Consider the following 13,476-nt stretch of genomic DNA (forward strand, 5'->3'; position numbering starts at 1 on the left):
TTTATTGCATTGGTTTTGTTAACCACAATCATTGGGTTCAGGTACGTATTATGTTATATACCTAAATATTTTAATTATTTCACTACATTATTTCAGTTAATATTTTATGTTATATAACTTAATATTTTAATTATTTTACTTTATCATGTTAACATGAAAGAGTGGTTTCCATTACCACCGGTCACATTAGATTGGAGGAAATTTCGTTCTCATACAACAACTACTTGGGTATTAGGATTTGCTGGACGTATGCAACATTGGCAATTACTTACACCTGTATTAGCATGAATATGTACTCAAAACATAAATATGTAATCAAAACATGAATTTTATATTATGTCTATTATATTCAGTTCTAAAACTTAATACATAAATCAATGTGAACGAGAAATATGCAAAGCTTCAAATAAATCAGCAAATTGTGGATCTTCCTCTTCGGCATTAATCTGTCTCAGATAGCGATGAATCAATATAGATACACGAGCCCAATCAGGATCAGATGGTCCGGCGTCATATACAGGAACTGGTACCTCTCTTGGATCGTCACGATGGGGAGGGACCAGCCGTGGATGCGAAACACAATAATACCACTCTAGATAACCATCTTCTACATCAGATGGAGTGGTGGCCAGGGTAGATGGACCGATCACAGCGATAACACTCTAATGGTAACTAATCCAATCAACATCAATATCCGTCGCCATCATACAATCAAGAGGTGGGGATGAAACATACTGCCTATACCCGAACTAACGTAAGCATTTGTCAGACAAGTATGGAACAATTGTTTCACCCCACTTCAAACAGCCTCTATAAAGACGATTTCCAATTCTCTCCTCTTTTTCCAACAGTTGGAAAGTATTCGTGAATCCAACACTGTTACAAAATACAAACATAATAAATAAAATAAATTAAGTTAACATATTTTATAAAATGAATCCAACACTTAATAAACAAAATTAAATTATATACCTGTAGGAGAGTAGGATATCCACCGAGCTATTTGCAACTGTACATGGACCCATCTCCAAGATATCTGTATAGGGTAACTAGTGCAGCTGCTCCCCAACTATATCCTGAACATCTATCCAAGTCCGTAAACAGTAGGAGGTATCGTGCTAGGTCTTATCGGCAAATATGATGGAACCCACCAACATCAATAGATATGCTCTGGTCGCATATGCCCAGCTGGAAGCAGCTCTATGTTGTACGAATAAATCGTATAACCACTCCAACTTGTAATACGAACCCCTGCAGCTCCGAACATGTGATTGTGCTTCACCCTGTGACACTCCTAGATAGTCAACAGCAAGTTCAACAACTATCTCTTCCGTCACATCCTGAGGACTCCAGAAGATACCCCTGATGGGCAAGTGAAACAGGCATGAGACATCAACCAAAGTAATGTTCATTTCACCAAACGGCATGTGAAATGAAGATGTCTCTAGATGCCATCTTTCCGCAAATGCAGAAACAAGATTTGTGTCTATCTTGTTCAGACTGGTTCTCTGAAGTGAAGATAAACCAAATCTAGATACCTAACTCTCCATCTGTGGTGGAAGAGTCAATGGAACCCTAAAAGTCAACTTCAGTCCATGTCCAGCAACCTTCAACTCTTTCTTTGGACCTCTTTCCTAAAAACAATTAAAACACATATTAGAAAACACAATATAAAATATTCAATTATTATTCATTTTCAAATATATCCCGTTTACTTACCTCACCGAACCATAAAGGTCGAGCAACATGATGTTCGTACTTTACCAAAAGAGACGTATCGTACGGCCCTCCTGGATATCCAGCCGGCTTAGCTGCAGATGAAGATGCGCCCCAATCTAACGTGCAGACTGGAATCCTACCATCTGCACCTCGTCTTCGAACCACTGCAAAAAAAATAATTAAAATAATTAAAAATTAAAAAAATAAATACGTACCGGAACTCTTCTTTCTTTGAAGTGTTCCGGTGAATAAAAAAAAGGATGACTACCGAAATACTTTTTAAAAGAGTTCTGGTTTAGATCATCCAAACCGGAAGTCTTTAAGAAAGACTTCCGATATACAACAAACCAAACTGGAAGACTTTCTAAAAGACTTCCGGTTCAGTGTCCTCTAAAGGCAACAAACCGGAACTCTTTAGATATGTGTTCCGGTATACATTACATGAACTGGAAGACTTACTCTAAGTGTTCCAGTTTACACTTCGAGGTAACACTGACACCCCACAAATTACTAAGACGTTGTAGTTGGCACCTCTTGCAAACTATGTGACATAGTTTCGACAACACTTCGAGGTACCAAGAAAGATATGATCCAATGTTGAAGACATATTAGTTCTATCGCAAATATCATGTTGAACACATATAGATGAACCATATCTAAGTTGTTGCTATATACATTGCTATCGCAAATATTAGTTCTATCGAAAATAATCACCTCTTTATGTAATGTTAGGATTGTCAAAGTTTTATAAATACTATCCCTTCAAACCTAACACAATATAGTTGTTAAGACAATCCAAAAATGGTGTGATTTAGCGACGAGGGGCGAAGCACAATGAAGATATAATTTCAAATATATTTGAAAATAATTCCATATCTTCTATTTATTCTTATTCTCCTTCACCATTGATAAGAGATGATGTATCTACACCATCAACTAACTTAGATCATGTGGAAAACTAAATTCAAGAAAGGAGTCCTTATTATTATTCTTGAAATGGTAGTTTTATGTGTTTTCAAGAAAATTATGAACTTCAAATGAATGAGAATGTAGAGTATAAATGAAAATTACAATTTGTCAAGGTTTAGATTGACAACTATTAGTTATAACAATAATCCATCAAGTAGCCGGTAATGATAACTAGCAAGTAGAAAATAAAAAACATAAATTAACATATACGCTCAAGTGGCATAGCATTGCATCTACATGATACATCCTAGCATTAAAAGCAAGGTGAAATCAAACTTTCAAGACAGACATATAGCATGTTTTTAAACATAGCAACCTTAAAAGTATCATTCTTTGGATTGTAAACAACCACCTTCGTTTTCCAATCCTTTAGAGTTACAGTTTCCAGAAGTAGTCTGTCATCGTCAAAAACATGCAATGCCTTAGACAAGATATCACACTTACTAGGATCTTGCAGGTATGAAATAGAGCACAATTTAGTCCAAGAATCATGAATTCCATATTCCTTCATGACTCAAATATGATGATCAGAAATTAAGCACAAGCAGTCCCTCAAGACAGACAATGTCAACCTACGCCAACTGATCTCTGCATGATCAGGAGGGAAAAGCTTTTGATAAGACTCCTCAAAATCAAAAGAAAGAATGAAGATGGGACCTTTCCGATCCCATTCTGTCATATTAACATTATCCCGTCTGCCCTTAAAGTATGATATTTTCAATGCTTTTAACAGCACCTAAAAGGTATTTACTTTTATTTTCAAAGTGCTTTCTTTTCTCACTATCAATTTAATTTAATTTTATTCATTTATTCTTGTTTGTTTTTTTTTTATTTTCTCAAAATCAAAAGAAATAATGAAGATGGGACCTTTCCGATCCCATTCTGTCATATTAACATTATCTCGTCTGCCCTCAAAGTATCATATTTTCAATGCTTTTAACGGCACTTAAAAGGTATTTACTTTTATTTTCAAAATGCTTTCTTTCTCACTATCAATTTAATTTAGTTTTATTCATTTATTCTTGTTTATTTTTTTGTTTATTTTTACAGGAACCTTATACAAAAAAAGGGTAGGGCGATGGGTTTATATTACTTAATTCCTATTAAAGTGAAAAAAATTACATTGGATTTAGAGAATATATTACGGGAAGTTGACGATGATATAGGTGGCTCATATCCATCGAATGACCGTTTGTAGAAATGGGCACTTCAGGTATATTTGTTAAAATTTAAATCAATATGGTTATTAGTTATTTTCTCTTATTTCTGGTATGAATTTTTTGTTCCAGGGAATTCTTTTGTTACCGTTAGCTCTTACCGGTTGGTTTTCTGATCCCAACTTTGAAAGACTATTTTAGACTATGTTGAAAGGCTATGTTTGGATAGTGTAAAACAAACACTATGTTTGGATTGTGAAAAACAATGTTTAACATCTGTTCTGATATCTTCCTTATAATTGCATCCACAAACGTTGCTTTTTAGAATCCAAACATAGTGATTGTTTTAAACTATCAAAACATAGTGGTTGTTTTAAACTATCCAAACATAATCTTTCAAAGTTGTGTTCAGAAAACCAACCGGTAAGAGATAACGGTAACAAAAGAACTCCCTGGAAAAAAAATTGAGAAAATAAAATAATCAATAATCATATTGATTTAAATCTTAACAAATATACCTGAAGTGTCCATTTCTCCAAACTGGCGTTCGATGGATATGAGCCACCAATATCATCGTCAACTTCTAGCACTATATTCTCTAAATCCAATAACATAAACTCATCACCCTATCTTTTTTGTATAAGGTTCCTATAAAAACAAACAAAAAAAACAAACAAAAATAAATGAATTAAATTAAATTAATAGTGAGAAAAAAAAAGCATTTTGAAAATAAAAGTAAGTAACTTTTAGGTGCTTTTAAAAGCTTTGAAAATATGATACTTTGGGGGCATACGGGATAATGTTAATCTGTCAGACTTAAGAGGTATGGTTTCGCAAGTTCGTCACTTAACTCATTGAAAATAAAAGTATGTAACTTTTATGTGTTTTTGAAAACATTGAAAATATGATACTTTGAGGACAGACGGGATAATGTTTATCTGACAGACTTAAGAGGTATGGTTTTGCAAGTTCGTCACTTAATTCATTGATCCAAGACTCCTCCACCAACATTCTAAATATAAAAATATCACACTTTATTACCCTACAGTGCGATTCATACCAAGACACAGATACATTGAAGAACATAAATATAAAAAGATACCAATTTAAACCTAATTTTTTTAGATACCACCTGAGATTCTTGATTGAAATTGAAGAACATTAATATAAAAAGATATCAATGCACATGTAAATTGAAGAACATAAATATAAAAAGATACCAATTTAAAACTAATTTTTTAGATACCTGAGATTATGATTATGAGAATTCTTGATTAAAAAAATATACACCTAACCTTTCTCTAGCCTCACTTTGCAATGTCCCAGGTTACTCTTGCTAATCGTCGGGACTTCAGCCAGGACTTTAAAAAATATACACCTAACCTTTCTCTAGCCTCACTTTGCAATATCCCAGATTACTCTTGCTAATCGTCGGGACTTCACCTAACCTTTCTCTAGCCTCACTTTGCAATGTCCCAGATTACTCTTGCTAATCGCCGGGACTTCACCTAACCTTTCTCTTGCCTCACTTTGCAATGTCCCAGATTACTCTTGCTAATCGCCGAGACTTCAGCCGGGACTTTAAAAAAGTATACACCTAACCTTTCTCTAGCCTCACTTTGCAATGTCCCAGATTACTCTTGCTAATCGTCAGGACTTCACCTAACCTTTCTCTAGCCCCACTTTGCAATGTCCCAGATTACTCTTGCTAATCGTCGGGACTTCACCTAACCTTTCTCTAGCCCCACTTTGCAATGTCCCAGATTACTCTTGCTAATCGCCAGGACTTCACCTAACCCTTCTCTAGCCTCACTTTGCAATGTCCCAGATTACTCTTGCTAATCGTCGGGACTTCACCTAACCTTTCTCTAGCCTCACTTTGCAATGTCCCAGATTACTCTTGCTAATCGCCGGGACTTCACCTAACCTTTCTCTAGCCTCACTTTGCAATATTCCAGATTACTCTTGCTAATCGTCGGGACTTCACCTAACCTTTCTCTAGCCTCACTTTGCAATGTCCCAGATTACTCTTGCTAATCGCCAGGACTTCACCTAACCCTTCTCTAGCCTCACTTTGCAATGTCCCAGATTACTCTTGCTAATCGTCGGGACTTCACCTAACCTTTCTCTAGCCTCACTTTGCAATGTCCTAGATTACTCTTGCTAATACCCGGGACTTCAGCCTCAACCGCAATCCCTTCTGCAATTTAAACCTTATGAGAATTCTTGATTGAAAAATTAAACCTAACCTTTCGCTAGCCTCACTTTGCACATTTCCAGATTATTCTTGTTAATCTATCATCATTGGTTTGAACCAGAACTTCACCCGGAACCGGAACTTCGGATGCAGTCGCCGATGCTAAAGCCATTAGCGTCATGATTGAGAAGTGGGAGCGTGGTTTAGGGTTTTCGAGGGAGAGTGAGAAGTGAGAGTTTGAGAGAATATAGAGGCGAAAGTGAGAGAATTTCTGAAGCTTTTCACAAGAATTTTGATTTTATTATTTGTTATTTTTTATTTTAATATTTGTTTTTGGTTTTTTATTTCCATTTAATTCAAAATTTCTATTTATGAATAAACTAGATCGATGCACTTAAAATATGTTTAAATTTTATGAATGATTTTTTATATGGAGTGGGTTTCTTATAAGGTAAAAATAGCAATAATTTAATTCTTTGAATCTTATAAAAAAGAAATGATGTCGTGCACCTGAGATCCGTAGCCCAAGAAAGGAACAACTTTAAATCCCTATGAGACAAGGTTTGAGAGCAAAACGCCAAAGCACCCACACAAACTACAAATACCTTCACGCAATAGTGAAAAACGCATGTGGAGCTACGAGCAAGATGCATACCACCGTAGCAACATACCAGCTGCAAACCACCGAGACGCAAGGCCAAGCGAAACAACAAACGTTGCAGATCCAAGCTCCGACACCACAATCAAAACCAAAAAGAAACAAGCTGCAAGGCAAACAAAACACAGTTCAAAACAGATGAACGAAAAGCGAAAACGAAATGAAAACGACAACACGAAAACCTGCATAAAACCACAACAACAATTCCAGCACAGAAAGATAATTTCCAAACGCACGTGAAAACGCAAGCCACCGCAAAAAGCACGCATAACTGCAGCACACTTCCGGCAACGCAAATACCCAACGGCAACTGAACGCCAGCTACAACAAGTCCACTCGGATCAATTCATAACAGCCAATTTCAAAAAAGGTACAATGTGCAACCATTCAAATCAAGCTTGAACCTAAGGCCATCCAAGCATTCATAAGGTGTCTGAAGCCGCATCCAAGTCCGGGTACGCTTCACGACTGTGTCAAAGCCCCCACCGTGTCAAAACGCTGCACCTGATTCCATACGTAATAGACCGTCGTCTTGCAGATATTCCAAGTCATTCATTCTGCAAGGAAAAAGCAAAAAGAGATTAATAGCGAATAGCATTAACAACTCACTATCCAAACCTGCTATAACATACATAGTTAGCAAGGTAGCACTTCAACTTTGCATTGCAATGCTTACATTAGTCAATAACGATTACGCACAACAAAAGCATGAAAGGAAGTTCTAACAGAGTTGAAGAAAAGACGCTTTCCAGAACCTGCATACTGCTCCTAAACCAAGCTTCAAGGCCTCCCCAAACCAGCAAACGGAACCAGATTCAACCCACAAAATGATTCGACAGAAAACCACGCATCACAGTAGTACACCCAAATCAGTTCACAAGTACACGAGCTAAGCTAAAGAGACACTGAACCAAGTTCGGGATCGAGGATTCTTACCCGTAGTATGATGCAGCCCAGGCAATTCATTTCACAAAGAACCAGGGACAGAACTTGAAACAAGATGGAAATAAGTCCACGCCATGATCCGCAAGTAATCCACATCGGAGCATGTTAGGAGAACCTGCTAGATCAGTTCAAGTCAGTAATATAAACCACCAAGATCCATTGGATGCTCAGCTGCAAAAAGCGCAAGCCACCCCAAACAGAACATGGAGTAAGTGAACAATCATTGCCACAACATTCTGCATAAACCATCAGCATGTTAAGAACCTGTAGATATCCAACAGTAGTAACATCAGAACTTAGGCTATGGCAAGGTAGAAAGCTTCGACGCATCGATCCGAAATACAAAGACAAAACTTACAAGCAAATGTGTGGCCCTCACAGCATGGCATCTTATGGACCAAACTGACAAGTGGGGGCTTTCATACGATCTGCAAGAGAAAACAATTACAATTCAATCAGATTTTAACAGATATTCAATGCCAAACCTTGTGATTCCTGCATAATGAAAAACCATAACATAATCAAAACGAAACCTCATTCAAAATTCAAAATCTCTCTTCTCTCTCTAGCTTTCTCTCTATTTCTCTCTACATCCAAATTTTCCCTCAACAACCACGATGCTTGCAAGCCTCAAATCAGAAGAATCCATCGGCCAGTTGCAGCTGGTTGAACGAGAAGATATGGAAGATGAAGAAGATCTCTTCGAAGCAATCGGCAAGCTGATTTCCCAAGGCATTAATGCTGGAGACGTGAAGAAGCTTCAAGACGCAGGGATCTTTACATGCAATGGCATAATGATGCATACAAAGAAGAACTTGACTAGAATTAAAGGTCTATCTGAGGCTAAGGTTGATAAGATCTGTGAAGCTGCCGAGAAGCTTGTGAATTCTGGTTATATTACCGGAAGTGATGCACTGCTTAAAAGAAAGTATGTGGTCCAAATTACAACTGGAAGCCAGGCGCTTGATGAATTGCTAGGATGTGGAATCGAAACACTGTCAATTACATAAGCATTTGGAGAAATCTGATCAGGGAAAACACCACTAGCTCATACTCTCCGTGTTTCCACTCATCTGCCAACTAATATGAAGGGAGGCAACGTAAAAGTTGCTTACATTGACACAGAAGGAACTTTTCAACCGGACATAATTGTTGCCATAGCTGAGAGATTTGGTATGGATCCAGGGGCTGCATTAGGAAAGGGAACCTACTTACAACCATTTGATAAAAGGTATCTTAATTGCTTGACATGGCCAATGAAGTTCTACCAGTGGTAAAGAAGCTACCAGTTCTTGCTGGTGTATGTGCAATTGATCCATTCCGACGAATGGATCACTTCCTTAAACAGATGGAGTCTACTAGATTCTCTGGGGTACAAAGCTTTCCAATTGTGTTGTTTGATGGTGATTTTAGCCAAAATCTTGAAGAAAATGGCATGGATACAACTTGGAAGTTGAGAGGATCCAAAAGGCTCATAAATTGGGGCTCTTGACAACTCCATATGCAGCTACTCAACCAGCCACTTCAACACGTCACCTTATGTCCAAACATCTTCATAATAGCTCATACAAAAACCTGCACATTGATACAACAGAATTCAAATTTAACAAACCTCCAGAATCTCTTCCTAAACTACCCCCACACCACTCTATAAATCTAACACGAACTCCCCACAATATTTTTTCCCTCTCAATTTTAAAACTCCCAACCTCTCTCTCCAATTTCACAATCTGCAATTCTCTCACCTTCTCCAATTACCTCCAACTGTCATAACCACCAAAACCATTTCTCTAACAGAACCTGCAAAACCAGAGAAACTCTATCCACTCTCCATTCTTCTCCCGCGACTCACTATCTCCACCTTCCATTCCTTTCTCCACCTTCCAACCTTCGCCATCACAGAAATAACACAAAAAAGAAAAAGAGTAACCGAAGGATAGAAAGAAAGGAGGAAGCAGAAGAAGTAGCGAAAGCAAAAACGGAGGAAAAGAATACCTGATGGCAACGAGGTCGAACCGAATCTGGAGTCACAACGCAAGGACAATTTGAATAGAATCCGCTTCCTTCATCACAACGTAACGACGAGTCGAGTGGAATTTTTGCCTTCAGCTTCGATACACGGTGATTGAAGAACGGCGAGCATTAACGATGCGTACGTTAAGGTACGTCTTCCCTCAACATATGCATATAGCGCATTTCCGGTTTCGATTTCATTTTGAGGATAAGGTTGAGCGTAGATTCCATGGCGTTTTTCTTGATGTCTTCGTGAGTGAGAAAGCGTGTTCGCGTTTTTGATACCCTTGGTTATTGGCGCAAGATCGAGAGGTTCGGAGGAGTTTTTTTTCTCTAGCGTCGTGTTTGTTGGATCGGCGCCGACGCGGTGTCGCAAGGAGGGAAGATCAGTGTGTTAAACGAAAGGTTTAACACTGGATCCAGGCTTTGGCGCAGAGACGTTGGACATTAGGCCCAATCAGCAACTGACTTCCTTTGCTCATACTCTATCCATTGTCCATACACCCTCCCTGTTTGGGCTTAAAGTTGGTTTAGTCCATGTTGTTGGATATCTGGCTTAAGTCCATGATGTTTTGTTAATTGATTAGATAATTGGATTATTTGGTTAATTGTTTAGATAATTGGATTACTTGTTTAGGGTTGTAGATATTGGATTAATGATTCTAGAATATGGTTTGATAATTGTTTAGAATTTTATTTTGATAAAATTATTTTTTAATCTTAGAATTTCATTTGCTCTTAATCTTTTGATAATTGTTTCTTGATTTTAGAAATAACTTGATATTAACTTTGATATTGGTTGACGTTAGAATTTTAATTTGATCATCATTGTGATATTGTTTGATAATTTTAGAATATTGTTTTACTTTAGACATGTGATTTAGATTTTATATTCATTTCAATTCTCTTATTTTCTCTTTTGATTTTGATTAATCTTGATTTTTAACACCTAAGATTTAACTTCTAACTCTTTAATTTCCGCATCTAACATTTAAATTTCGTATCTAACTTTTACATTTTGCATCTAACTTCTAACACTTATTTATGTCATTTACTTTGCTTGCTTTATTTTGCTTTATGTTGTATAATCATCATTTATTCATCTCATCTTGAAATTGGACTTAAAATGGCAAAGACTTAAAAAGTACAATAATTCCCAAGCATATAATGGATTTTGGACAAAGGACTTAGGGACTTCTCATTAGGACCATTGCATTTGGACTTGGACTTGTGTGATTAACCTATGCAACTTGGAGTTTCCGAGGACTTGTAATCTTTTATTGCAAGAATGGAATGCATTCGTGGCACCACCTTAGGGAGACATGCTTTGTAATTTCATTATCCAATTGTTAGCTTAGGACACAATGCACACACAAGGTTTTCTCTTGGGTTACCTGACAATGAGACCTTTTATTTCTGCACTCCCTTGTACTTTACATGTACCCCATCCCATTTCGGATGTATGTTTTTACTTGCTTTATCTTTTATTGCTTGACAGTAATTCCTTAGGCATTAGTAGCGATTACTCTTTCAAAATTAATAAACAAACTCTTGATCCAACGTCAAGTGGTCTTTTCTCAAATCAAATTCAAAAACAACACAATAAATACGATTAGGATTGTATGTCACGAGACTTAAGTGGTAAAGAAGGCATGAGAATGGAGCTTTCCTACACTCGTTCTGATTACCTTTAACACAAGACATTTGGCTTGGTAGTTCGAGGTATTCACATTTATCCATAGTCTTTAGTGGAATCTGAAATCAGTGACACTTTCTTCAAAACCTATAAACAACTACAACGCATTCAAACCTTTTGTTTGAGCCTTAGGGCGACACAATCGAAAACCCTTCTTCAAGGTAATAAAATCAACAAAACAAACAACATTTTTTACCCACGAACTACGGGGTTCTGAATTCTCACTTCAACAAGTGGGCATACGTAGGCACGGGGATCTCAATCCTTGGTGAGCATAATAATTTAAAATCTACCTCCACTCTGCAAACCTTTAGCAAGCAAACATTCAATAAACGACATTCATTCAAGTGAAAACATCCTAGATGGTTCCCATGGAGTACCATGGATGTGAGGGGTGTAACACCCTTCTAAATACCCCAAATATTTAATTAAAACAACAGCATATAAATCAATATCAGAGTAATCATGCACCAAGGGTGTCACATAATACTTCACATAATTCACCGTAAAAATCAGTCATGCTCATTATTTAATTCAACATAAACACTTCTTTAAAAATTCGCAGCGGATAGAAACATTCAACATCTGTAATATCTTAAAATTAACATTTATTCAACAAATAAAACATCCCGTCCCGATGTTACATCTATCAGAGCATGACCCACTAAAACCACACTAGACTTCAAGCACTAGCTTCTACTCACTCACTGCTCGTTACCTGAAAAATAGTTGTAAGGGTGAGTTCCTCAATCGATATAACAAATATTATAAATCATCATGTTATGTTAAGTAATCTTACTCGTTAATCACCCTAATTATATCATGCATTCAGTAACGGCACATCAACTCAAATATCATACTCAATCACAACGTAAATACAACTCAATAACAACATACAATGCAACTCAATAACAACATAAAATGTAACTCGATGAGACTCGACTCTTCATGCATGTGGTACCATTTGGAGTAAAACTCCCAACTTAAAATCATTGCCATTTTAGTGGCCATCAAGGCATAAGCCTTCAACTTTCAACTTAAAATTTTGCCAATCCAGGCCAACGTGGTGTGAGCAAAAGCCCCATAATTTTGCCAATCCAGGCCAACGTGGTGTGAGCAAAACTCCGACTTAATGCATATGAATGTATATGGCATGTACGACTTGAAACTCAACAACATACGAATAGCAGCAACACAACAGCTTTTTCAACAAACAACTCATAATCAACTTTGGCTCATCAGCCTACAACTCAGTATTTTCAACAAAACAACTTATATTCAGCTTTGGCTCATCAGCCTACAACTCAGGATTTTCAACAAAACAACTTATCAACATATTTGCATCAACATTTCACAACATAAACCCAACAAATTGATTCATCACAATTAACTACAATGGGTCAGTCACCAATTACATTTACAACATAAAAATCAACTATTTTTCCACACTGCAACAGTATTAACCGGTTAACGCCCTGGGTTAACCGGTTAACGCAGGACAAAACAACACATTCAGGCAAAACGCAACAGTGTTAACCGGTTAACGCCCTGGGTTAACCGGTTAACGCAGGCAAAACAGCACATTTTTCACAAAACATAACAGTGTTAACCGGTTAACACCCTGGGTTAACCGGTTAACGCAGACAAAACAGCAGTTCCTGCGCTAACACAAGGCAGAATGCAGAGTTTCCGCATTTTCCGCCGTTGGAGGACTTCCGGACCTCCGATTCAATATCCGTAAAAAGCTATACGCTCAGAAATTCACAATACACTCAAATACAGATTCAATTTCGACTTATACACAACATATCTAACACAACTTCTCAGCATTCAAAAATCCCAATTAGGGTCAATCGACGGCTTATCACTACCCATTACATGTTAATCGATAATACCCATTAAACGACGATAAACCCCCCTTACCTGAGATAATCCGGCAATCTCTAAGCTTCAAGCTTTTCCGTTCTTCAACCTTTGCTCTACAGCTCTTTGCCCTTTTCCTCTTCTCTGCAGCTTCTCAGTTTTCACGTAAAAACCTTTTTACAAAATGAAAACCTTTTCTCTTATTCCACTTATATATTTTCCAATAATAATTATTATTCCCAATAATAATAATAAAATC

At 37.1% G+C, this 13,476-nt stretch overlaps 2 protein-coding genes across 5 annotated transcripts; one reads left to right on the forward strand and one right to left on the reverse strand.

Annotated features, from left to right (window-relative positions):
* Positions 1-312: 312 nt before the first annotated feature.
* Positions 313-10,091, reverse strand: LOC127075492 (uncharacterized). 4 transcript variants are annotated; one of them, XR_007786471.1, is made up of 9 exons: positions 9,641-10,091; positions 8,004-8,073; positions 7,377-7,881; positions 6,937-7,257; positions 6,553-6,806; positions 2,179-3,276; positions 1,720-1,883; positions 973-1,634; positions 313-876 (listed from the first exon to the last, which is right to left on the reverse strand). XR_007786471.1 is itself a non-coding variant. In XM_051016963.1 (4 exons), the coding sequence occupies exons 1-3, from the start codon at positions 3,197-3,199 to the stop codon at positions 1,539-1,541; spliced, it is 327 nt and encodes a 108-aa protein (XP_050872920.1). In that variant the 5' UTR covers positions 3,200-4,315; the 3' UTR covers positions 313-876; positions 973-1,538. The 4 variants fall into 4 exon arrangements, 1 of the variants encoding a protein (XP_050872920.1); XR_007786470.1 differs by having other exon boundaries at positions 7,377-7,909; XR_007786472.1 differs by lacking the exons at positions 8,004-8,073; positions 9,641-10,091 and having other exon boundaries at positions 7,333-7,630.
* On the forward strand, positions 8,263-9,245 carry LOC127075491 (meiotic recombination protein DMC1 homolog). The gene is given in 1 exon segment (XM_051016962.1): positions 8,263-9,245. A coding segment is annotated over 1 exon segment (660 nt). The 3' UTR covers positions 8,923-9,245.
* Positions 10,092-13,476: the final 3,385 nt, after the last annotated feature.

Source organism: Lathyrus oleraceus, chromosome 4 (assembly GCF_024323335.1).
Source record: "Lathyrus oleraceus cultivar Zhongwan6 chromosome 4, CAAS_Psat_ZW6_1.0, whole genome shotgun sequence".
In the NCBI taxonomy this organism is placed as follows: Eukaryota; Viridiplantae; Streptophyta; class Magnoliopsida; order Fabales; family Fabaceae; genus Lathyrus; species Lathyrus oleraceus.